General features: G+C 61.3%; 10 protein-coding genes across 10 annotated transcripts; 8 read left to right on the forward strand and 2 right to left on the reverse strand.

Moving 5' to 3' along the window:
- Positions 1-74: 74 nt before the first annotated feature.
- Positions 75-728, forward strand: LSCM1_03039 (uncharacterized protein; the record flags this gene model as incomplete). The annotated part of the gene is made up of 1 exon (XM_067320592.1): positions 75-728. The coding sequence occupies one exon, from the start codon at positions 75-77 to the stop codon at positions 726-728; it is 654 nt and encodes a 217-aa protein (XP_067177202.1).
- A 623-nt stretch (positions 729-1,351) lies between these two features.
- LSCM1_03040 (uncharacterized protein) lies at positions 1,352-2,110 on the forward strand (the record flags this gene model as incomplete). Its single annotated transcript, XM_067320593.1, has 1 exon — positions 1,352-2,110. The coding sequence occupies one exon, from the start codon at positions 1,352-1,354 to the stop codon at positions 2,108-2,110; it is 759 nt and encodes a 252-aa protein (XP_067177203.1).
- An 845-nt stretch (positions 2,111-2,955) lies between these two features.
- LSCM1_03041 (uncharacterized protein) lies at positions 2,956-4,947 on the forward strand (the record flags this gene model as incomplete). The annotated part of the gene is made up of 1 exon (XM_067320594.1): positions 2,956-4,947. The coding sequence occupies one exon, from the start codon at positions 2,956-2,958 to the stop codon at positions 4,945-4,947; it is 1,992 nt and encodes a 663-aa protein (XP_067177204.1).
- Positions 4,948-6,388: 1,441 nt separating this feature from the next.
- On the forward strand, positions 6,389-7,417 carry LSCM1_03042 (uncharacterized protein; the record flags this gene model as incomplete). The annotated part of the gene is made up of 1 exon (XM_067320595.1): positions 6,389-7,417. The coding sequence occupies one exon, from the start codon at positions 6,389-6,391 to the stop codon at positions 7,415-7,417; it is 1,029 nt and encodes a 342-aa protein (XP_067177205.1).
- Positions 7,418-8,337: 920 nt separating this feature from the next.
- On the forward strand, positions 8,338-9,378 carry LSCM1_03043 (uncharacterized protein; the record flags this gene model as incomplete). The annotated part of the gene is made up of 1 exon (XM_067320596.1): positions 8,338-9,378. The coding sequence occupies one exon, from the start codon at positions 8,338-8,340 to the stop codon at positions 9,376-9,378; it is 1,041 nt and encodes a 346-aa protein (XP_067177206.1).
- Positions 9,379-10,478: 1,100 nt separating this feature from the next.
- On the forward strand, positions 10,479-13,454 carry LSCM1_03044 (uncharacterized protein; the record flags this gene model as incomplete). Its single annotated transcript, XM_067320597.1, has 1 exon — positions 10,479-13,454. The coding sequence occupies one exon, from the start codon at positions 10,479-10,481 to the stop codon at positions 13,452-13,454; it is 2,976 nt and encodes a 991-aa protein (XP_067177207.1).
- A 1,248-nt stretch (positions 13,455-14,702) lies between these two features.
- On the forward strand, positions 14,703-18,179 carry LSCM1_03045 (uncharacterized protein; the record flags this gene model as incomplete). Its single annotated transcript, XM_067320598.1, has 1 exon — positions 14,703-18,179. The coding sequence occupies one exon, from the start codon at positions 14,703-14,705 to the stop codon at positions 18,177-18,179; it is 3,477 nt and encodes a 1,158-aa protein (XP_067177208.1).
- A 1,655-nt stretch (positions 18,180-19,834) lies between these two features.
- Positions 19,835-20,563, forward strand: LSCM1_03046 (uncharacterized protein; the record flags this gene model as incomplete). The annotated part of the gene is made up of 1 exon (XM_067320599.1): positions 19,835-20,563. The coding sequence occupies one exon, from the start codon at positions 19,835-19,837 to the stop codon at positions 20,561-20,563; it is 729 nt and encodes a 242-aa protein (XP_067177209.1).
- Positions 20,564-20,814: 251 nt separating this feature from the next.
- Positions 20,815-21,678, reverse strand: LSCM1_03047 (uncharacterized protein; the record flags this gene model as incomplete). Its single annotated transcript, XM_067320600.1, has 1 exon — positions 20,815-21,678. One exon carries the CDS (start codon positions 21,676-21,678, stop codon positions 20,815-20,817), a length of 864 nt encoding a protein of 287 aa, XP_067177210.1.
- Positions 21,679-22,479: 801 nt separating this feature from the next.
- Positions 22,480-23,094, reverse strand: LSCM1_03048 (uncharacterized protein; the record flags this gene model as incomplete). The annotated part of the gene is made up of 1 exon (XM_067320601.1): positions 22,480-23,094. The coding sequence occupies one exon, from the start codon at positions 23,092-23,094 to the stop codon at positions 22,480-22,482; it is 615 nt and encodes a 204-aa protein (XP_067177211.1).
- Positions 23,095-23,607: the final 513 nt, after the last annotated feature.

The following is a 23,607-nucleotide window of genomic DNA, read 5'->3' on the forward strand; positions in this document are numbered from 1 at the left end:
CATAAGGTAGAGCGCATTCGTGGCAGAGGTTCAGTGTTCCCTCGATCGTGGAAGCTGCAGCAACAACGGCGAAGATGAGCGGGCAGCACTTCGATGCCATGTGGACGGCTCCACCGCCGCCGTCGTACACCGATACGGTGTACATAAATCCACAAGACTACGTCGTGCTGGCAACGAGTAGCGGTGAGGAGACGTTTGCGCATCGGGATTGCCTGATGGAGTCGCCTGTGCTGCGACTCGCGTTTCGCAAGCGCGTCTCTATTTCCACCGAGCATGTGGTGGTAAAGTTTGTAAAGGAGGCGGAGCCTCAAGGCACAGGTGCGGTCTTGCTGAGAAGAAATACCGTGGACGGGGCTTCTGCATCTCAGCATCGTCTTGAAGTCGCGGCGGAGATAGCCACCACTGATGGAGGTAGCGGAGGCGAGGAGGAGGAGGAGGGAGACGGGGTGCTACCAGGCGCTGGCGCAGCGGCAGTAGGGATGGCGGGAGAGAATGCGGTTGCGTCTGAGCCAGAGCATCCGGTCACCCTTAAGGAGACGCTCCGGACGGACAACTCGGTGTATGTGCTGTTTCCGCGTCTCGACGGCGATCAGCTCAACGTCCTCGTGTCATATCTCTATTTCAAGCACCTGTACAACCGTCGCCCTTCGGAGGACCGGCCAGCATTTGAAGTGCCTGCCGCAATGGCGCTGGAGGTGATGCTTGTGGCACAGACGCTGGAATGCTGAGTGCCACACACACACACATATATATATATATATATGCGCACTCAGTCCTTCGCTGCACGGAGCATCGGTGTGACTTCACGGTCGAGGGCCTGGATGGAGCAGCGGCACACCACTGCTCTTTGAGCCCGCCTTTGAGATGTGCATGTATAGGAGAGGCCATGAAATGGGACGATGGTCGACGGACGGCCGCAGCTTTGCGATGCGCGTCCACAGACATTGATATGCAAGGAAAACAAGGCCTAGTGGCAACGCTATCTGTGACTGGGTGAGTGCGTATACCATTTTGAGGGAGACACCCGGACGAATACGCGGGGGGACGCACTGTGGGATTTAGAGAAAAGTGTAAAGGACGGTGATGGGAAGCAGATGCACGCGTGGCACCTTTCATCTGCAGTGTTTAGGTGTGCTCAACAACGTTTTCTGTGGAGCCATCGACGCAGCTGTGTGATGAGACTCATTGACTTGAAGGGCTGTCGTTGTCTTTCGTACGCATGCGCTTCATTATTTGAAGATCTCTTTCTCGCTCTCTTGGTCACCCCGCCTTTTTGCCTCACCTTGCATCCTCCTCAGCCTCGCAAATTTCACGGCACAGCCTTATACCGGTAAGCACTTCGAAGCGGCTCATGAAGCGGAAGACCGTCCCAGTGGAGGCGGCACCACTGCCGACCTGCACGGTGGTGGGGCCGGAGGACATGATGCTGGTTGCATGCACCTCGGGCGAGCTGTTCCTCGTAGAGCGCAACTGTGCCATCGTTAGCGGTTATTGTCGTGACCTGTTGCAAGCCTGGGAAGGTGCGGTACGCCGCGAAGTGGCTCAGAGCAGATGTGAGGACAGCGCCGTGAGCGACGGCGCGACGGCGGAGGCGATCGTGATGGCTTGCATCGAGCCCGACTCGCACGGGCGGTACGCTGGCGGGCCGCTTGCCGCCGACCCAGCTGACATACCTTTTATGCCATTCCCCGGCGCCGAAGACACCTCTTCTTTTGAGACCATTCGACATGTCCCAGTCACTGTAGTCGCCGAGCACTACCAGCAGCGACTGCGAGGAGCGGAGGCAATCACACCGACCAAGCTCGACCGTCCGTCGTCGAAGTCTGTGTCAAGCTATGGCGACCGCAAGGGGGCGCACGTCATTATACCGAAGCCCATCAGCCCACTCGCACCCATAGAGATCGTCGATGGGGCACTGATGTATCCGGTCGTGGTGATCCCTTACACGACCCCGGAGCTGATGGAGTCCGCTCTGTCGTACGCGCATAGAAAGTACAAAGTTGATGTCGACGGCGAGAGGCCGGGAGTGGAGTCGGCCGTTCCGGCCACCCTCGCCTCAGCAGAGGGTCGCTGGCGACTGATCGCGGTGTCTGTACTGACCAGCATGTAAAGGAAACCCGCAAGTTGTACTCTTGACCGCGCCGACGCACGGCTGTTGTCATCATTGTGTCTGCAGACATGTACAGTAGCACAACATCTTTGGCTGCCTGTTGGCGTCGCTGGAAGCAACGGCAGCAGCAGTGCCCCCCCCTCCCCCTAGTCGCTCGCCTCCTCTTTGCCTTTCTGTGTTGTGCGGAAGACAACGCCATCAAGGGCGCGGCGGAGAGGAGCGGGGCGCGTGTCGTTTTACATTCTGTGCCGACTGCCACGTCTCGTCTAGTCCACCTAAGAAGATTACGCGCAGTCCATGGAGGAAGCGTGTGGTAGGGTACGGTCACAGCTACCGCACACGTCTCGACTCCCACGCCCTCATCCTCCCTCGCAAAGATGGATGGCGGTCTCGAGGGCAGCGCTTTGGCCCTCTGCTCTCTTCATTCCATGTAGCCCATCTAATGCAGTGCTCGCATGCTCTCTGACTCCCTCCCTCCCTGTCTCCTCTTCCTGGTAGCACACACACACACGCCCTGCACACACATGCGATTGCGCCTATCCTTTAGCCCCCGTGTGTGGACATCTAAACTAAGTATCCGCCGCCGGCAGAGAACCCCAAGCGGGAACAAAGGTGGTGCCTCGGTGCCGGACTTTCGTGACGTTCCCCTCTTCACGGTCTGCTCCTCGCGCTTCCTGCCGTGCTCAGTGGGCGTACTCATCACGCCTAATCCACCTTGAGAGGAGCAGCGACTGTGCCCCCGCAGCGCCGCCCGCTCTCTCTCTCTCCTTTTCTAATATTTTCGCCCTTTTTGCCGCTTAGCTGCTCTCCTGTTCACATCCCTTAGCGGCTGTATCGGGGTTGCGATGAATCGACTGCGCGAATGGGGATCACAGGCTGCGAGCTGTGCGACCTCACGCCTCGAGAACAGGAGCGATGAGTGCGAGGCATCGCACGTGTACGTACACAACTGCGAAGACACCCACCACTCAGATCGCGAGGAGGAGTCGGACAGTGACAGTGGCGTCCAGCTCGGTGACAGTGAAGGTAGCGCAAGCGATGACAACAGCGATTTGGGCAGCGCTGCTGGCAAGCACGACAGCAATGCTGATGGGGACGAGAACAGTGACCCACTTTTTCGCATCTCGGGTGGCGTGAATGAGACCACCATGGAGACATTAAGCGCCGCACTCTTCAATGATCTCGAGACCTCACACAGCCCTCGAGCACTTCCGGTGGAGCAGAAGGCGCGGGGGAAAGCCACGGAATGCTGCGTCTGCGGAGCAGGCGCCATTTACACCTGCCCAGGCTGTGGCCGTCGCACGTGCAGCATGACATGCGTGCGGGTGCACAAGGCAGACTTCCAGTGCACCGGTGTCCGCGATGTGGCGGTGAGGGTACCCCTCAGCGAGTTCACAGATCAGCAACTGCAGCGTGATTACCACTTCCTCGAGAACTGCCGCCGCGTCATCGGCAACATCGAGCGCTGCTTTCCTCGCACTGCATGGCGGTATAACTACAAGGCGCTACCTCCCCCCCTGCATGCCCTGCGTGAGGCGGCACGGCGCCGCGGCGTCATCTGCCAGATTACGTCGGAGGGGATGCTCAAGCGAGACGAGAATACAAGCCGGCTCGATCGAAAGACGAACACGATTGTGTGGCGCTGCGAGTTTCAGTTTAGCGGCCCCTCAGACGGTGCCGGTATGACGACCATATCTACAGACTGGGGCAGTGAGCGGCACCGACTTGGCGATATCCTCAAGTACTGCTGGGCCACCAACCCGCCACTGCTGTGCTACCACATCAACCGGCGGTACAATCGGGTCTCGAAGTACGTGGGCGGATCAGCAGCGACAACCGCGAAGGGACTCGAGGGAGCGAGGCCCACCGAAACGGACCCAACGCAGTGCGACGGCCCTGCAGTACCGCTGGAAGCAGGGGTGCAGAAAGCCTCGGAGGCTGCGCCCCCTACGGGTGTGGATGCCTCGCCCACGGCGGAGGTTGCCGGAGCAGTGGGCGACGAGGTCGAAGGTGATGTGGCCTCTTCTACTGTCAACACGACGGAGCGTGATACCGCAGCAAGCACGGAGGAGTGCCCAGTGAGTTCCTCAGCGGAGCTGCCGCCGCTGCGCGCCTACGAGGAGGTGTTGCCAGTGCCGCCGATCGAGCCAACCACTCCGCAAGAGGCACAGCAGCAAGCGTTCGTGCAGGCGTTCCTGGCAGAGGAGAAGTACTTCATCTTCTCCAAGGCGGAGCGGTTGGGAAGCGACGCGCGATACTTTCTGCTGGACCCGTACGAAACGCTCAACGAAAATTTGCGTCAACTTTTCTTTATCAACGAGTTCCCTGTGTTTGTTGTGGTGCACGCCTCCCAACTGCACCGCTTTCCCCTCGTTACGGAGGAGGACAAGGAGGCGATTCGGAGCAGCTTCCGCCCGAAGAAGGTGCGGGAGCCGCGCGAGCGACTGCCGATGCGCAAGCGGAGTGAGATGGAGGAGGAGGAGGTGGCGCGGCTGAGTCGCGTGCCTTGCCGGCGCTTTCTTGAGAGCCGCTGCGTACTCGCAGAGGAGTGCCCCTATTGGCACTGCACGCCCAGCGAGATACCCGTTTGCCGCACGTTTCTCCGGACTGGGGAGTGCGATAAGGGTACGCGGTGCAGTTTCCGTCACGACGCCGATGCAGTGCGGATCGCCCGCAAACGCCAGCGTGACGGCCCTGGCGAAGGCGGGAGCCCGATGCGTGGCTGTCGCATGGGGCGTGGCCGCGGCCTCCGCGGATGGCGTGATGGTGACCGCGGACGCGGCCGTATGGGCGCCTTTCGCGGCGGCTCCTACGCATCGCAACGCCGCATTGAGTAGGTGTAGCCGTGTAAACGGTGCCCCCCCCCCACCCACGCAACGCCTTCTCCTCTCCCTCCGTATGCGCTGACAAGCAAGTGCCGACTGACGCGGCTCTTTTCTCTCTGTCAGCTTTCCTGAGAGGAGTTTATCGTGCCTCTCTGACGCCCCTGGCGGAGACCCTACGACACAAAAGGGAACGAAGACAATAGGAGAGAGGGGGGCCCTCGCTAAGGTCCTCGACGGTGGTGTGTCGGGGGGGACAGTTGGAGCGTTTTTCGCTGTCCGTGAAGCCCTTCTTCTTTTCTCCTTGTGCGTGTAACAAAGCGCGTGCGCGCGCTGATTTTAACAGCAACGAAACACGGAAAAGAGCGCTGCGTTTGCTCCCTCCTCCTCTCATCTGCCTGCCCGCCCATCTCCGCTTCGTGGAACAGATTTAGCACGGCACACATACACACATACCTCCTTTGTGTGCGTGTCCGTCTTGCCCAGTGCTCGGTCTGCTTCATGGTGACTCGTAACTTTTTGGGTGCGCCAGCCAGGTTTGAGACGAAGTGAGGGCGGCGGCCGTGTTCTCCTCTGCATTCATTTTTTCACCTTCCACTCCTGCATGCTGTGAGACGTTTTACTAGGGGCCGGGTATTCGCGACGTTAGACCTCTTCCCCACAACTGCCTGAGCAGATGGACAGCCCTCAGCGCTTACCTGCCACGTTACATGCTCCCTGACACACTCGGGCAGCAACGCCATCGTTGGCCTTCCTCTCCCCCACGCTTTCTTCCCTCTCCCCTTCCCGTCTTCCGCAAATTATCCTTCACGATGAGGATGGCTCATGCGAAAGAAATCGTCAGCTACGCCGCCTGCTGCGCACGAGCACACACACGCACAGACTTGTCTGCTCAGGACGTGATGCAGGGCTCCTCTCACACCCTGCAGACATTTTCGACGCAGCGCTCCAGTCTAATTCCGCACGCGCACGTGTGACCGCCGCCTCTCTTCCTAATCGGCCAACTCCCGTCCACTCTGACGCACTGATTTTCGTATCGCTCTCCCGTTGTGTGCATCACATCGCCGCCGTGGCAGCACCTCTTTTGTTTGCCTTGTGTCTCGCCTGCTCTAATCGTCGGCGTCTTGGTGTGCGCCTGTGTGGCGAGTATCTCTGCTCTCTTTTCGCGCACGCGTCGACGGGCCGGCATCCCCTGCCTTGCCCAACGCTCTTGTGTCTCCCGACGAGGGCCGTCGCGATGCAAGGGGGGTCCACTATTACCACATCAATCTATCCCTGCACATCATCGACTTGCGCCTTTCTGCTTCACTCTCTCCCCCACCTCCTTCTTTCGTCACCGTTCGCTATCACGGTCGGATCGTTTTGGTCGGCGCTCGTGTGTGTATGGGCGCTCAGTGCACCTTTCTTAACGTGTTGGTGCCGTGTTCAGCATTGGTCCCCGGCGCGCCGCTGAGGAATGAACGCCGACACACCTTCGCCAGCGTGCGCCTCCGTGAGGCTTGGGGGTGACACGGCAGCAGGAACATCGCAGTCAGTGTATGCAGCACGACCGCGGTGGTCTCACGATGACGACGATAGCGTGACGGTGGTGCAGAGCACACAGGACTACACGCAGCGCATCTTCAGGACAAAGCCTCCGAGTGCGCTGTGGGTGCGCGGGCTGCGAGATGGCGAGGAGGACAACGTCGCCAGAGGTTTTCGGAGGAGCCATGGAGGCGTGAACGAATGGAAGGGGCTTGATGACACGGCAGACGAACTGTTGCAAGAGGCCGTGTATGCGGAAACGTGGCGTCGGCAGTGGTTGTTGTACCCCAACGCACTTGCGATCGCCTACTTTTGCTTGATGGTCGTGCGTATGATGAGCGGACTTCATCGCTCTTACCGGCTAGACTACCCGACCGCGCCGTGGCAGCTCGAGCTGTACGGGCGCCGGTACGGCGAGAACGGCGCCTCTTTCTTGATGCGAGTGTTTGTGCCGTTGGCTGGCCCACACGTAGTCGGAGCAGCGTACGCTCTGAGTCTTACTTACATGATTGGCGGGGCAGCACACAACTTCATCGCACTGTGCGGCGTCGGCTTGTCCTTGCTGTCCATGGGCGCGCTCTTCACGCAGTGCTCATTGCTGTTTGCCTGTTGCGGCATCTCTCCATCGCATCACGGTTGGGAGTGCGACGTATCCTTTGCCCTCCACCACGTTTGCAGTGCCATTCGGGTGCTGTGCCCGCTGCTGGCGGTGTGGTGTGTGTCTCCGGTACTGGACCAATTGTGGGGCTGCGGCTACCGGTGGCGGTGCGCGCTTGCCGTGCCTTGTGTGGTGGCCTTAGCATGCCTGGTCAGCTCTTTATACGACGAGGCTCCCTCGCAGACGATGCTGGATGTGGCGCACGTGACAGTGCTGCTCACGTGGCCTCTGTTCGTGAAGTCATGCTGGAAGCAAAAGCCTTTTGAGGCAATAAGGATGGCGCAGAAGCGGCACAAGGAGTAGCGGCGGGAAGTTGATAAGTGTGCGGGTGAGCGAGAAAAACGCCGATGTGAGGAAGCAGGCGTACCCTTAATGCAGCCGATAGTGAGTCGGGGAGGGGGCTCGATGATGGGGAGGTGGACAGAGTACATGGAGAGCTTCACGACTGTAGTAGCGGAACGTGAGACCCGCTGCGATGCCCTCAGTGCTCCGCCGCCCTCCCTCTGCACCTCCCCAACACACAAAGAAGTCCGCGTGTGCTTTTGACGGATGCCTTTCGTTCTGTCTCTCCGTCTCGGACTCTTTTTGCTGTTGCCTATTGGCCCTCCGCCCCTCCCTCGGCGGGTTTCTATCGGTGTGGGGTGGCTCTGCGTCGCGGCACACCCACGCACATCATCCGAGAGATCGGAGCAGCGCAAGACGCCGGCACGCACTGACGCAATGGTGCCATCACTATCGGCGCTTGTGCGCATCTTTACTGTCCTTGACGTCTCCTGCGGAGATGAGCGACGCTACCGGGCGACGAAAGAGGGAAAGAGGAGAGCCTCCCTGCGAGGTACGCGGAATGGCGGCGAGGCAGGTGGCAGTCCACCGCGCGAGCCAGACACAATTCCAACCTGCGGAGGTGCGGCTGCATCTCCTTCATCCCCTTCGCTTATTCCCCCCTCCCCGCTCGGACAAATGGGCTTGCGTTTGTGCGTCCTCGCCCTGCCTCTCCTCTGCTCCCTTCTGCATCCGTACTCTTTCCTCTCCCACCCACCCACTCGCTCACCCACTTTTCGCACGCGCCGAGAACACGCTGCGAGCAAGACAAAAGGCGGGGCTGCTTCGAGCCAAGCGCACATGCAGAACCTGCCGCCTGCGCGGTGTTTGTACATCCTAACGTCCTGCCCCCTCCCCCCACTCGTCCTCCCTTTCCCCCCTCTAGGCCTTTCCGACTCATCATGTCGTCCTCCATGTTACCGCTGTGCGCGACGGCGCAGCGGGTGAGGGTGCTCGAGTGCGGACCGTGTGCACTCCGCTCAGCGATGCGGAGGGCCGATCAAGAAAGCTGGACAAAGCCGCTGGCAGACTTTGCTGTGGATATCGTGGCCGGCGCCATCGCTCTCACCAGTGCCACCGAGGTACTCGTCCCTGCCTCACTGGTGCACTATGTGGAGTCCTGCCGGGCAGTGGCGGCGCGGACCTCAAGCAGCGGGCCAACGTCGTGGCCGTGGCCAGCGTGGGACGTTGCGCTGGCGGAGCAGCGCCTTGTGACCTTGGTCACGGCCCCCGATGTCGCCCGCCTCGTGAACAGCGACAGCTACGGCGGCGCCTACCGGACCTTGTGCGTACCCGTTCCGTCTGGGCCGCTTATTGCACGGCTCGACTTCGGCCTTCCTGTGGACACGTTTTATGCGGAGGTACTGCCAGGAGTGCTCGATGTGATCGGCGACAACAGCCGTGTTCAGTGGCGTGCTTGGATGCGGTCAGCTCTCACGTGCCCGTACGAAGGCGCGCATGTGCCACCGATCCGCGTTGCGGAGTACACGAGCCAGCTGCTTCGGCAGGCGGGCGGATGCGAAAGCGTGATGTGGGAGGCCGCCGTGAAGGGCCTCACCCCTCGCTGGCTGGAGACGGCGTGCAAGACGGCTCTAGCGGTGGGTGTGCCACCAGGGTCGCTAGCGTTGGCACTGCCGGAGGAGTCCAGCTGTACCGCACGACTCCTCGCCAAGTCTGTCGAGGGTGGCGTTATGTCGTGGGCCGCATGTGCGGTCACCGAATGCCCGCTTTACCCTCGTGCATCACCTCTGGCTTCCCCGCAGTCAGTGCAGCTCTTCGTGACGGGCTGGAACGATGAGTCTGAGACTGCGTCATCACTGTACGACGGCGACGGCGACGCCGTGGACGCGGCGGAAGAGAGTCTGGCGACGTGCCTGGACTTTGTGGGCGCGGTCACGGAGCGCTTCACAGAACTGCTACGCACCACCAGTGCACGGGGGTAGGGATGCAAGCATTAGACAGACTGCGCGCTTAACTGCACGGAAGGGGGCGAGGGTGGACCGAGCGACAGACAGAGAGAGAGAGGTGAGGGCAGACGGCAGGGCGGCCTGTTTTGCAGGAGCCGCACCGATTCCACTTGCTCACCCTTCTGACCTCCGCATTCTATCACCCGTACCCGAAATCCTCACCTACGCTGCAGTTCATCGTACTTCGCTGCCTCTGCCTCGCACTGTGACGTCGCCGCTGGCATGGCACTTCTGTTGTCTGCACAGGTGGGGGCACCGCTGAAAATACGCCGCATGTCTTTCGCTTCTATCTCTTGCATCGCTACCGTCCTGTGGCTCGACAGACACATCAGCTGGCGCAACAGAGTATGTGCGCCGCATCACATAAAACACGCAGATGTTTTGCTCTTCTCAATACCGCATCGGATACTCGTAGGAGGTGCGCATGGGTGGGGACACGGGGTGTGGGCCAGCGCCAACTCGTTCCCCACGGGTGTCGTGGCAGAGCCTTCTAGGCTACACATCGCTCCCCCTCCCCTTCTCCCCTTCCGCCTTGCACCCCCCCCACACACACACATTTTCAGTGCAGGTCACTGGTAGCTGCACATCTCGAAGCGATGGCGGCGGGTACCGCCTCCTAGCGGCACTGACTCCTCCTCGTCTTTTCCTCGCATCCTCAACTGTCTTTCCCTCTGCTCTCCTCTCCTCCATACGCTTCTTCGTCTCACTTCGCCTATCTGGGAACGCATGGGTGCACTCTACAACGCCAATAACACGCGCCATGAACGAATAGTGCGCAGGCGCATCGTTGGAGTGGTGTGCTCGCGGAGGCTTCTGCGGCTGAGTGTGCACATCTCGTCTGTCTGTCTCTGTGTGTGTGTGTGTGTGTGTATAGGGGAGAAAGAGGCGCTGCGTAGCCGCAACAATCTTCTGCTCGTGAGCATCGCCGCCTCTCTTCGTATCCGCTCTGAGTGCGTGCAGCTGCGCGGGTGTGCGGTTACACTTTCCTTGTGCATCTTTTCTGAGAAGGACCGGCTGCATCAGCGCTCTCCCGCTTGCGCTGCTTTGTACCCCACCCGTCCTCCCGTCGTGAAAGTATGTTCACCAAGAAACGCGCCCCCATTCGCAATGTGCGGAACAACGTCGGTAGCTCTGTCGGTGCCGGCGCCGTTATCACTCGCAAAGATATCGGCTGCGGCATTTTAGACTGTTCTCTGTGCGCGAGGACAGCTGTCGCAGGGGTGAGGGGTCCGTGCATTCTGCCAACGGCCGCGATTGTCATACCTGACACAAACATTGTGCTGCACAACATGAACGCCATGGAAGATTCTCGCGTGCAGAATATTGTTCTCCTCACCACGGTCATGAGCGAGGTGCAGAACCGCAACAAGGCCATCTATGCTCGACTGCAGCGCCTCCTCGGGGATGACAAGAAGCAGTGCTTCGCTTTCGCAAACGACCGGCATGAGCAGACGCACTGCATGCAGAAAAAAGGAGAGTCGCCCAACGACTTCAACGATCGCGCCATTCGGGTGGCAGCGCAGTGGTACGCGCGGCACGTGGCAGCCGCCTTCCCGGGCAGCGCAGACGCATCGGCTACCAACGTCATTGTCGTTTCGCATGATCGTGCCTTCAAGCAGGCCATGGACGCGTCCGAGGAGGCACAGAGGGTGAGCAACCTGCGATGCGTATCGCTGCGTGAGTATATTAAACGAACCATCGCCAGCGACTCGGACTTGCTGGAGAAGATTGAGTTCGAGGAGCCGGAAGGGATGAAAGAGTCGCCGACAACGCGGCAGCTCTTCAGGCCGTACCTCAGCACCACCGCCATGGACGCCGGCGTGCACGACGGGAGCCTGCTACAGGGCAAGCTGCGGGTCAGCGAGACGAACTGCTTCTGTGGTGAGATACGCGGCCGGTTTGAGGGCCATACCTTCGAACGTGTTTTTATATGGGGGCGCGCCAATATGAACCGCGCCATTCACGACGACGTCGTCGCGGTGCAGTTGCTGCCCGTGTCGAGCTGGCGGGGCCCGAGAAACGCACCACCCTTGCCAGATTCTGCGAGCGAAGAAGATGCCATTGCGGCTTGCTTCAATCCTGCTGGAAGGGTGGTGGGCTTACGGTCCTCCAACCGCCGGCCGTTCTGCGGCAGTCTCGACGAGGCTGAGCTTGAGCGCGTCAAATCGAACCCGTCTGGCAACGTCTCCATCCTGTTTCAGCCCAAGAACAGCCGAATCCCCCGCATTCGCATCAGCACCCGCCACGTGCAGGACTTGATGGACAAGCGCCTGAGCGTTGTAATCGATGACTGGCCCATGTACAGCAGCTTTCCTGTCGGGCACTACGTCGAGGTGCTCGGCAAGATCGGCGATCGCGACACGGAGGCGACAGTGATCCTCCTCGAGAACGATGTCCCGCACTACGACTTCAGCGAGGCTGTCCACGACTGCCTTCCGAAGGGGGAGTGGGCTGTGACCAGGGAGGAGGAGGCGAGGCGGTTGGACCTGCGTGACCTTTGCATCGTCAGTGTTGACCCGCTGGGCTGCCGCGATATCGATGATGCGTTGCATTGCCGCGTCGTGAACGGCAACCACCTGGAGGTGGGTGTACACATTGCCGACGTTACGCACTTCTTGCACGAGGGCACCGCCATGGACGAGGAGGCGGCAAAGCGCAGCACGAGCGTGTACCTGGTGGATCGGCGCATCAATATGCTGCCGCAGCTGCTGACAGAGAACCTCTGCTCCCTCGTGGAGGCGGAGGACCGCTACGCATTTTCCGTTTTGTGGGAATTCGACGAACAACTCAACGTCGTGCGCGACTGGTTCGGCAAGACGATCATCCGCTCCCGTGGCGCCCTCTACTACGGCGACGCGCAGCGCATGATCGACGACCCGGCTGACACATCTGACATCGCCGTTTCACTGCGCGAGCTGATGCGGCTTAGCAAGCACTTCAAGGCGCAACGCGAGAAGGACGGTGCACTCTTCCTGGCGTCGCAGGAGTTCCAGTTTAAGGTGGACAATGAGCACCTAAGCCCAACCGACATGCAGTTGTACCGAACCTTCGAGGCGAATTCAATGATCGAGGAATGGATGTTGTACGCGAACGCGGCCGTGGCGACGAAGGTGCACGAGTCCTACCCCCAATGGACCCTGCTGCGTCGCCACGAGCGGCCTGCGGAAGGCGCGTTCGACACGCTGAATGACGCATTGTATCGCAAGCTGCACGTACGTCTCGATGACGCCACCTCGCTGACGCTGAACAAGTCCCTCGACATGTGCAACGATCCAGCAGACCCGTACTTCAACAAACTCATTCGCATCCTTACGACGCGATGTCTGCGACAGGCGCAGTACTTCTCCAGCGGTGGCATCCCCAAGGACGAGTTTTACCACTTTGGACTCGCCATGCCGATATACACGCACTTCACGTCGCCCATTCGCCGCTACGCCGATGTCGTTGTCCATCGCCAGCTGGCGGCCGCCATCGGGATCGCACCGGTGAGTGAGCAGAGCATGAACACAGATAGGATGGAGGCAGTGGCGGCCAATCTCAACTACCGCCACGAGCAGGCGCAGCGGGCTGGCCGAGACTCGCAGAACCTATTCACCGGCTTCTACCTGCGCAACTTTGCTGATGGGAAGATCCCTGACGAGGAGGGCTACGTGGTGCGCGTGTCGGAGACTCACGTATTCGTGCTTGTGCCCAAGTACGGCCAGGAGAGTCGCATTCCGCGAGAGCATCTAGAGGCCGTGCCAGGGTTGTTGGATAGAGTGAAGGTGGGTATCCAGCTGAAGAGGCAGGGTGATGCCATGCGCACGAAGCTAGTGTTCCATCTCATTGGCATGATGCGCGAAGGCGAGGAGGGCGGGGTGCTGGTGGCCGACGACGAGGCATACGAGGTCATTGAAGGTGGCGACGAGGCTGATGAGGACGCACCCAAGGCAGCACAGGGTACTTCGACAGCATCTGAAGCGGTGGATGACCGCGGTAACGAGACGGGGGGGCCTGAGCTCAAACGGCCTAGGGTAGACGAACTCAGTACTGCCACGCCGGCTACGACGTAGCCGACGATGCCGCGGTTGGCACCTTCGTTGCTGCGGGCAGCAGGGGATCTCCGGACAAAGCCTCTCGGCAATGCCACAGTAAGCCACTTCCGCCCGACGGCTTCATTCGTGACTGGCTGTTCCGAGAGCTTTAGATGCGGCGCGCTGCTCTCCTCGGCCCGCTATTTTTGCTCGTGTGCCCTCCATCCACGACAGGAAGGCGGAGAGAGGGTGACTGGGCGGGGAGACACACACCCCTCTCGCTGCATGGTGTCTCTCGGGGAGGGGGGAGTGGGCAAGGCTCCCCTTCCCCCTTTCTCCTTACTAGAGGCCGATCCACTTCTGGCGGTGGCAAGACCGAGCACGTATGACGCAGGGGCGCCGGTGCGATGTAGCGCTGCCGATGTCTGCACGCCTCCTTTGGCACCCCACGCGGCGCTGGTGCCCGTGTGTTGTGCGAGACGGGCCGGGCCCGGCCGTGCAGAGAGGTGGGGGGCGCTCGGCTCGCGTTGTGTGCTCGGCAGCAGAGAAGCGGGCTCACTGAGAAAGGGGAAGCTAGTTGAAGGCGGTGGTGCGAGGGCCAGCGGTGCGCGCCCTGTTCGCCGACTCGGCGTAATGGCGTAACAATACAAAGTAAGCGACTAAACTGGTAGACGTGATAGGAAAGTAGCTACCCGCTGGGCACCGAGTCGGAAGGGCTGCGCCCTTCTGGATCTCCGGGGCCCCGGTATTCGTCGCTCTCCTTGGCATCTGTCGCGCTACTTGCCGCTGCGAGAAGAGGGTATCGCGCGCGACACGAAGGGGACGGCATGGAGCGCGTTTGTAATGTCCGACAGCGTGTCGCTGCCGCTCTCTCGCTCACGTTCATCTTATCGGCTGAACCTCCTGGCGGGGCCTCGTACCTCTAGCAGAAGCGGCGCTCGCCCACATTATGTCTGACTGCTTCTTACGGGCCTGAGGTTGTACCCCCCACCCACGCTCTCCCAACCCCTCATTTCTTTGCCGTGTCTCACCTGCATCATCTCCCTAACTGCCCGTCTTGTGCTTGTGAAGCATTACCGAAGAGTCGACCCGCAGATCGAGTGCACGCACCTCACTGTGCATTGGTGCGCTCACCTCTTTCCCTCCCCTGCTGCGCCCCTCCCCTTCCCTTCTCAGTGTCGCCGTCTCCCCCTCCAAAGCACTCTCGTCGAAGCTGCTTCTGCGAGGCATTACTCGCGTCTCGCTCGGTGCCCCGCCAGTCGTGTTTAGCAGCAAGGCCAATTGCTTATGTCTTCGGCCGTTACGCAGCTCGTGCGACGGCTTGCTGCTCCGGCGGTGGCCGCGTCTCTCATGAAGGAGGAGCTATGCCTGGCACTCGCTGCCATCGCCCAACTGCGACCGGCCCTCTGTGCACCGCCGCCTGAGGGAGCTGCCGCCTCACCGCTCTCCACCGAAGCCCTTGCGCGTCGCAGCGTGCGAGTGTTGCCTCACTGCGCACCTCAAGAGGTGCGAATGATCGCCCAAGGCGCCAGTGCGCTGCAGTGGGTTTCGACGTCGTCGATGCTCGTGATAGATGCGCTTGCGCGTACGCTCTGCAGTTGCATCCGGAGGTCTAACCAGCCTGCCAGCGGGCCAAGGGCCGCAGAGAAGTACAAGGTGCGACTGAGTGATATACTCGCCGTAGTTCAGCTGGCGACGGAAGCGCAACGCTACTTTGACTCCACTGTCCACCTGCTGGCCACGCAGCATGCGGTGGATGTCGGCGGTCGGTCAACGGGCGTGTCGACAGCGGTTGCCGAAGATTTTGTGGCGATTGTATGCGGCTACGCTGGGGAGGCTGATGGCACGGCAGCAGTGGGACGGCTGGTGGCGCGCCTGGAGGCATTGCCGACTGTCGCCTCCAATTCTCCTGGTCTCGACGTGCTGAGGGCCTGCGCGCGTGGTCGGCCGCCTACAGTCCCTGAGAGGTGGGCGGCACCGTACGCGCGGTGGGTGCAGCACCGTCGCGACATTCTCGAGAGTGTCCGCAGCCCAGGGGACAGTGAGGTGGCGGCGCGTGGTTCTGGCAGAGCCGCTCACACCCCCAGCCAGCTCCTGAAGGCACAGCACGGGGTTTGGCAGGTCGTTCTAACCCTCTTGAGGGCAGAGGAAACCGTCGCGGATGATCGCCTGCTCCACGCCCTCGAGGCCGTGCGGCTCTTTCACGTCCAGGACGCGGTGACCCTGTCGACCCTCGACCAGGCCGTGGCGCTTCGAGTGGTTTCGACGGCGCTGCCAGCTGCCGTGCTCTCCAACTACGAAAACTGCGTCTACGCGCAGGCGCAGCACTACCCACAAGCGTTAGCTGCCTTGCAGCAGAAGGATGCTGCTGCCGCAGCCGCAGCGGTGACAGGGTCACCGGAGGCGATCGGCGGGGCGCCCTCTCCCTCTTCTTCACCGACTGCGAAGGTGTTGCAGCGCGCGCCAGTGATCCAGCGCGTGTACGAGGATGTCGTCGCCGGCGTCGTGGTTGCAGAAAAAGATCTGTTTCAGCTCAGCACCGTTGTCGACATGTCCTCAGCGGACGAGGTCGCGATGGCCACTTATGTGTTTGCGCGAATGAAGGAAGTGCCGTCGAGTTTTCTGATGCTGTTGCCGACGCTCACGATGTCGCTGACCCTGAGAGGTGTTGTGGCGCTCGTCCGTGCAGGCCGATACGACCGCCGCGGCGCACTTTCCACAACACTACCGATGTGCCTGCGCCATACCGCCATCCTGCAGCAGTGCATCCTATCCGCCCCACCAGCGGTGCTGGTCGAGTTGGCCAAGGCCTTCGGCCGGCCAGTCTCCCGCTGGACGTCGTGGAGCAACGAGACAGCTGCCTTGGAGGGGCAGGTGGCCGATATGATGGTCGCGCACCTCTTATCCCGGGTGGAGCAGATGTCTCTGCCAACGCTGCTGTCGGTGATGACCATCGGCGGCTGCCGCCTCGCCGGAACGGATGACCTCGTGCAGGCGGTGTGTGCCCGCGTTGCTGACCATTTGGTGGCAGACGCGGCGCCACCATCGATCGCCTTATGCCTGGAAGTTCTCGAATCGCTCAGGTCGGGCGATTGCAGGCAGGAGCCGCTACTGGACCTCCTCGCCAATGCCGTTGCTGCTCACTTCGCCTCCCTCTCGCAGCCCACTATAACTGCAGATGCGACATGCCTCGCTGCCTTGCTGCGCTTTGCGATGACCCAGTTAAAGTACGGCTCGCCGGAGATGGCGGCGGTGGGCACAGACATTGTGCAGAGGGTGCGCCAAGGAGAGTGGGACTCGCTGCCGCCAGAAATGCTGGTGGCCGCAGCCCTCTTCACTCAGAGCAGCAGTACCCTCGTTTCATCCACGGTGGCACTTGAGCTGCCGCACGCGGTGGTGGCGCACTTGGTGGCGGCGCAGCGACTGCCAAGCATCATGACCGCTGACTTGGCCACCGCGCTCATCGAGCTACTTGAACGGATCCCCACCGTCGATGCAGATCACGCGCAGGCGGTTGTTGCGTCCGTGCTGCCGGTTGCTGCCGCACTCGCGCCGGGGGTGGTTGCTCGGCTGCTGTGCGTACGGCACCGCAGCCCCGCCCCAGCCGAAGTAGCGCCTTTGGCCGAGGTCCCAGCAGAGCTCTACAGCTCTGTCAGGAAGCACGTGCTGGGCCTCCCTCCCGACACATTCACTGCCCTCTGCGCCGTCGCCGCGCGCCCCGGCTTCGATGCGGCGCTCGCCAACCTGCTCGTCGACACGTTGCCGCTCATGGCTGATGGCCTCTCGGCGCACCAGCTGAGTCAGTGTGTGTTCGGACTGGGAGAGCTGGCAGAGGCTGGTCAGCGTCTCTCGCATCAAGTCATGACGGAGGCTCTCTCTGACTATGTCGTCGATAACGTCGAGCTGTTCACCAGCGCCCGTGACATCGCCGCCCTTCTGCACGGCTTCGCCAAGCTGCAGTGCACGAAGCGCAACCTGTACAGCGTCTTCTCCACGCAACTCCTGCGCCGCCCCGTCATCACGACTCTTCAGTTACACTCGATGAGTCTCCTCTTCTTCGCGTTTGGGCGGGTGAGATTTTTGAACAAAGATCTCATGGACACGCTATGTCGCATTTTTCTTGACCACATTGACAGCCTTGCCGCCCCGGATGTGCTCATGTCGCTCCGCGGGCTCAGCCGCATGAGCCTACTGAACGCCACCTTTTACCGAAAAATAGGAATGAGGGCCATGGAGCTGGTCGACGAATTTCCGCTGCAGGCAAAGTGTGATCTCCTTCACGCGTACGGCGCTGTGGAGGAGGCTCACCCCAAGCTTGCGGCGGCGTTGTCGAAGCGCATCGCGGCGGCGGTGGAGTCGTTACCCTCTGTCTCCGTCGCCACGGATGTGCTGGCCTCGTTGTGGCTCATGGGCGCGAACATGGTGGGGGACGAGGATATAGACACCATTGTCAACTACGTGGTGCGGCACGCAAGCGAGCTGACCGAGACAGACATGATGAAGCTGTGCTCCATTACGCTCAATCAAAACTGGAAGCAGCCTGAGCTGTTGCACTGCATAGCAGCACGTGCAATCGCGCTAAACGACAAGCACCAGTTGGAGGCGAACACAGCACGCGCGGTGTTGGATACGCTGAGTTCGCAGTTCGTCTTTCACCAGGTGGCGCGTGTGCAGCTGTCGCCGTTGGCTCGCACCGTGAGCAAAGAGAGGGTGCTGCTATCGGGAGAGGAGCAAGAGCACCTCAACTTGATCACGAGCCACTGAGCCACGACGGTGCCGTTGGTGCATGTGGGTGCGGAGGCGTTTGTGTGTCGGGGCACGTCTGTGTGTGTGCCTGTGGGTAAGTGTGCGAACCTTTGTCTTTGGTCGTTTGGGACGGGCGTCGAGGGAAGCGGCGTGATGCGCCACACCGTTTCGGGTTGCCCACACGTATGCATGCGCTTGCTGCTCGCTTCATCAGAGCGGCCACGCACGTCACACAGCACTCAGTGACACAAGACTGCTTTCTTGACTGTGGGACGCAGGCACCCACCGTTCGTGCCTTTGCCCTCTTCTCCAATGACCTCCCTTTGTCCTCAAGGACATTCCGTACGTCTCTTACCGTTGATCTGCGCCGTTGCGCTTTCCCACCCCGCAGCGCTCCCACACCCGCACCTTACTAGGCACACGATCGCATCAGCAGAACAAGGCCGCCCCTTCCCCCCATCCCGCACATTCCTCCTGCGCAATGCTTCCGGCCGTGAACTTATCTATCGCATCTGATTACAGATATCACCACCTCCCCGCTCTCTATATCATCTCCACCCCCCCCCCGCGCGCTCTCGTAACGGTGGCTGACTGTCGCCCCGTTTGCCATGGCGCGAGGCAATTGCACCATTGGCGGGATAAAGTATCAGAAGGGAGGTTGCGAAGACTCGGCCTATTCTCGACAGCGGGAAGGCGGAGAGAGGGTGGCTGGGCGGGGAGACACACACCCCTCTCGCTGCATGGTGTCTCTCGGGGAGGGGGGAGTGGGCAAGGCTCCCCTTCCCCCTTTCTCCTTACTAGAGGCCGATCCACTTCTGGCGGTGGCAGGACCGAGCACGTATGACGCAGGGGCGCCGGTGCGATGTAGCGCTGCCGATGTCGGCGCGGCTGCGAGGCATCGCGTGAAGCGGTGCGTGTGTGCGTGGGTAGGTGGGTAGGTGGCGCTTGAGGCAGAGGCCGCGCACGGGCAGCGACGCCGGCGCACCCTCTGCCACGCGCGTCTGCACGCCTCCTTTGGCACCCCACGCGGCGCTGGTGCCCGTGTGTTGTGCGAGACGGGCCGGGCCCGGCCGTGCAGAGAGGTGGGGGGCGCTCGGCTCGCGTTGTGTGCTCGGCAGCAGAGAAGCGGGCTCACTGAGAAAGGGGAAGCTAGTTGAAGGCGGTGGTACTTGTGTGTGCGCTGAGTTTGTCGGAGCCGCTCTCTTTGCCTTCCGCTCTTCTGTGCAGACACACGCACACACACACACACAGACGTAGTTTCACACAAGGCCCCCTTACTTCCTCACAGTTCATAAGCGGCGGAGACCACCTTTACCCTTGTTGCTTGGCTCACCAATCCCCTCCCGCCCCCACAAGTTGGGAATGAGTGCGGTGAAACCGCTTGCCGCTGTGTCGGAGGTGGCGCTTTATCACCCGCACTCTTCCGCCTCCATCACCTTCCTCTTCTGCACACTCCTCAGAGCGTGGGTGTGAGCGCGGGTCTTCTCTCGCACCCTCTTCACTGTCTCGGTGCCTTCCTTGCCCTCCTCTGAACGTTGGCTAACACCTGCAGCACCTACTTCCACCTCCCCGTTCCCAGCCACCGTGGCAGCCGCCGCCGCTGCTGCTGCGGCTCATCGGCAACTTGCCGGAGAGAGGACTAAAAGTAACGATATCACAACTCGGCCACTCATATGACCGCCTTCACCATCATCTACAATCTCTTGGCCTACACAGCCGGCGGGCTATCCGTGATGATGAACGTGTCGCCGTTGCTCACGATCCGCAGGCTGGAGCAGTCGGGCACCGTGGGTGCGTCTACTATCACCTTCTACGGCGCACAGATGTACAATGCCGTTACGTGGGCCTCGTACGCCGTCTTCACCCTCTCCTACCCGCTGCTGATCTCGAGCATTCTAGGCAATGCTGTCTCCACCTACTGTAGCCTTGTCTTCCTCACGGTCGCGCGGCGTGAGGAGAAGTCGGGTCGCACGCTGCAGTCTACCACGTACTCAAAAAGCCTTCTGACGTACATTTTCTTCTTTGTCCTCTGTGCGGTGCACCTGTTGCTGAGTATCGTCTTCATCATGTCTGGCCGGCTGGAAGTGGCCAAGACAATGACGGGCTACGAGGGCAGTGTTGCGTGCATTGTGATGCTGAGCGCCCCTCTTTTAGCGTTCAAGCACATCGTCGCCACAAAGAATGCGGAGGTTCTCGCGCCAGCCATGGTCGGCTGCGCTTTTTTCAACACGCTTTGCTGGCTCATCGCGGGCACCATGGTCGGTGACTTTTTTATTGCCGCCCCCAACGTCCTGTGCTGGCTGGCGTGTTGCGCGCAGGTGGTGCTCTTGGTCATGTACGGGCGGAGGCCAACGGCGCCCAAGGAGATCAGCGAGGCTATCGCGCCCACCCCCTTTAACTAGGCGGCCAGCGCCGCGCGCGCTGCGTTTCTTTCGGTTTTCTTGGTGCTTCTTTGTGTGGTGCTTTCGCCCGTTCCCTGTTCGCTGGCGGCGGCGCGCACGCCCGCCTTCCGGGCCCCGCCGCCGTTCCCGAAAACGCGCCAGCGCCCCGCCCCCCTCCGCCACGGCCCACCGGGCCCTCCCCCGGCCGCCCAAGCCCCGCCGGCGGAGGCCCCCCCGATGAGAACCGGCGCCACGCGCCCCCCCAAACCGCCTCAAAACCCGACGACGCACCCCACCTCCGCGCCGCATTCGCAGAGCATCCAGCGGTACGACTGGGCGTCCGGTGGCTCGTTGAGAGCGCCTATTTGGCGGATGAGATGCTGGGCGATGCACGCGCCGGCTATTGTATCTCGAACGCAGTCTGTCGGGTGCGCGCCGTTGGCACCGCTCTGCAGCACTTGCTGGACATCCGTGGCGGTCAGCTGCTGGAGTTGCAACCGGTCCACCAACTCGTACGCCTTCGCCGCGGCCGCGACGAATCCGAGGGCCACGGCGTCTTCCCGCAGGTGCAGCGCCAAGATGGCTCTCTGGTAGCCACGCGGCTTCATGGCCAAGAAACTCGGTTCTGCCACAAGGCAGCGCCACTGCTCCGCTAAGGAACGCCCCGGCAGCCGCTGATAGAGAAAAAGCGCCAGTACGGTGGGACCGCACTTGACGTGGAGTGCGACGATGTCAGCGCCAGGAGAGGCAGCGGGCGCGTGCGGTCCGGCGTCCTCTACGGAGCCAACGGCAGCCACCGTCACCCGTGCTCCCGTAGAGTCGTCCAGCTTCTGTACCGCGTCGTACACGGCCACGTACGGGTTCAGGCGCCGCAGCGCTGCAAGCGCGCGAGTGCCACGCGTGCAACCTACCTCGCCCTGCATCAAGTAGTTGGTGTGCACGTCGGATTCCGTTACAGAGCCTTCATCCGTGACTGCCACCGCGCGCACCCCAGCCAGAACCAAATTCTTCGCTGCCTCTGCGGCGGCTCCGGCAACGCCGTGCAGCGCGACGCTTGTATGCATCAGCTGCTGCTGGGTTGACTTGCCCCAGAGTCGAATTTGGCGGTCGTACCGCACCGCCTCCGCATCGCTCATGACTGCGGCGACGAGTGGCGTAGAGGGAGGGTGAACGGTGAACAAGGAGGGCAAGGGAAGTCGGTGTACTGCTGCTGTCTACGAACAACACCTTTGCGCCCGATGCTCGACGCGGGAGGCAATACGCATCGATGTGCAGAGGACAAAAGAGAATGCGCCGGAGGAGAGGAGGAGTTAGACGACGGCGTAGGTGCGATGTCAGGGAGTGGGAAGGAAGCATGGGCACTGTCACAACGCGCATGCGCACTTCATTCTGCGGCGCACAGCGACGTCGCGGATGGTGATACTATGCACGAGGAAGTGAAAGAACGCGTTACCGTGTTGTCACACCAGCCGACGCCGAATTCCGTCTCTTTTTTCTCTCGCTGAGTTTACACTTGGGGCTAATGAGCAGCCAGCGAAGTTTCTCTTCTACGCTCCCGCTTCTCTGCTGCCGAGCACACAACGCGAGCCGAGCGCCCCCCACCTCTCTGCACGGCCGGGCCCGGCCCGTCTCGCACAACACACGGGCACCAGCGCCGCGTGGGGTGCCAAAGGAGGCGTGCAGACATCGGCAGCGCTACATCGCACCGGCGCCCCTGCGTCATACGTGCTCGGTCCTGCCACCGCCAGAAGTGGATCGGCCTCTAGTAAGGAGAAAGGGGGAAGGGGAGCCTTGCCCACTCCCCCCTCCCCGAGAGACACCATGCAGCGAGAGGGGTGTGTGTCTCCCCGCCCAGCCACCCTCTCTCCACCTACCTGGTATTGGGGCAGCCGTTAACGCAACGCTATGGTGAACGACTGCAATGCATAGCTTTTTGTTCACAAGTCGTAAGCGCCACCGGCTATGATGTCCTGTACCCAACTGCACGGTCGCGAACAGAAACCGAGCTGGGCATCCGCCAGCTTGTTTCGGTCGCGTAACAGCTCCTGCCATTCAGACACCTGCAGCATCCACTTCCGTTGCAAAGCCTCACACGCCATCCACACACCCGACGTCAGAGCATCGTCGTCGTGCGGGGCATCTTCCATGAGTGGGCTGTACGCGCTGTGGACGAGGTCCGTGTGGGTTTGTGGCAGAGACGCGCACAACGCATGCTCGAAGAACACGCGTAGCGCTTCGCCGCTGAGGTACAAGCCACGGCACACATGCGATATGGCCAGTGTGGGCACAGGGGAGCGCGACAGCGCGGCCAGCATTGTGGCAAAGCGCGTGACAGTCGCACCGCTGCGAGCTCGCTCATTGGCACAGGTGCGGCTCCAAGACCCCAGGATGGACCACGCAGTTTCGACCCGCTCGCAGCAGGCGATCGCCGCAACGCGCTCGGCATACTCGGTGGTGTGAGCACGGCCCGCGAAAGCGACCTCGGATACAAGGCCGCATAGGAGCACGGCAGATACCACCCCATGCAGCCATCCTCCACGATGGGCTGTCATCGAGAGTACTTGGTCGTCTTCCCCCTTGTTTTAATGCACAGTCTGGCAATGGGCGGTACGTTATGCACAGAAGACAGACGCGAGATCCGACATCGAGAACGCGAAGTTGATGCGATAGAGAACAAAGGTTTGGCTCCGCAGAAGGGAGCAGAGGCGGGGAGCAGTCAACGCATGCAAAAGCACTTCTTCCACCCTCCCTGCCTTCCCGCTGGCACGTGCGACAGGTTCTGGCAGCGACCCGTGCAAAGGGGTCCAGAGCTCGGGCTCCGTGTCCCGTGGCCGAGCAGCAGACCCTCGTGCTACGTGCACGCGAGCTGCCTGCACGCGCAGAAGAGTAGACATCCGTTGCTACCGTTGAAGTGCTTCTTTAGCGCTGGAGCGTCGCGAATCCCTCAGGCACCCGAAACGTCTAAGCACACACACACACACACAGCCAATGAAAGCAAAAAGGGGGCGAGGGGTTGGTGAGTAGGGAAGCACATGTGCCATAGCGTGCGAGGAGCAATGCACTGT

The sequence above is a fragment of the Leishmania martiniquensis genome, chromosome 28 (genome assembly GCF_017916325.1).
Source record: "Leishmania martiniquensis isolate LSCM1 chromosome 28, whole genome shotgun sequence".
Taxonomy (NCBI): Eukaryota; Euglenozoa; class Kinetoplastea; order Trypanosomatida; family Trypanosomatidae; genus Leishmania; species Leishmania martiniquensis.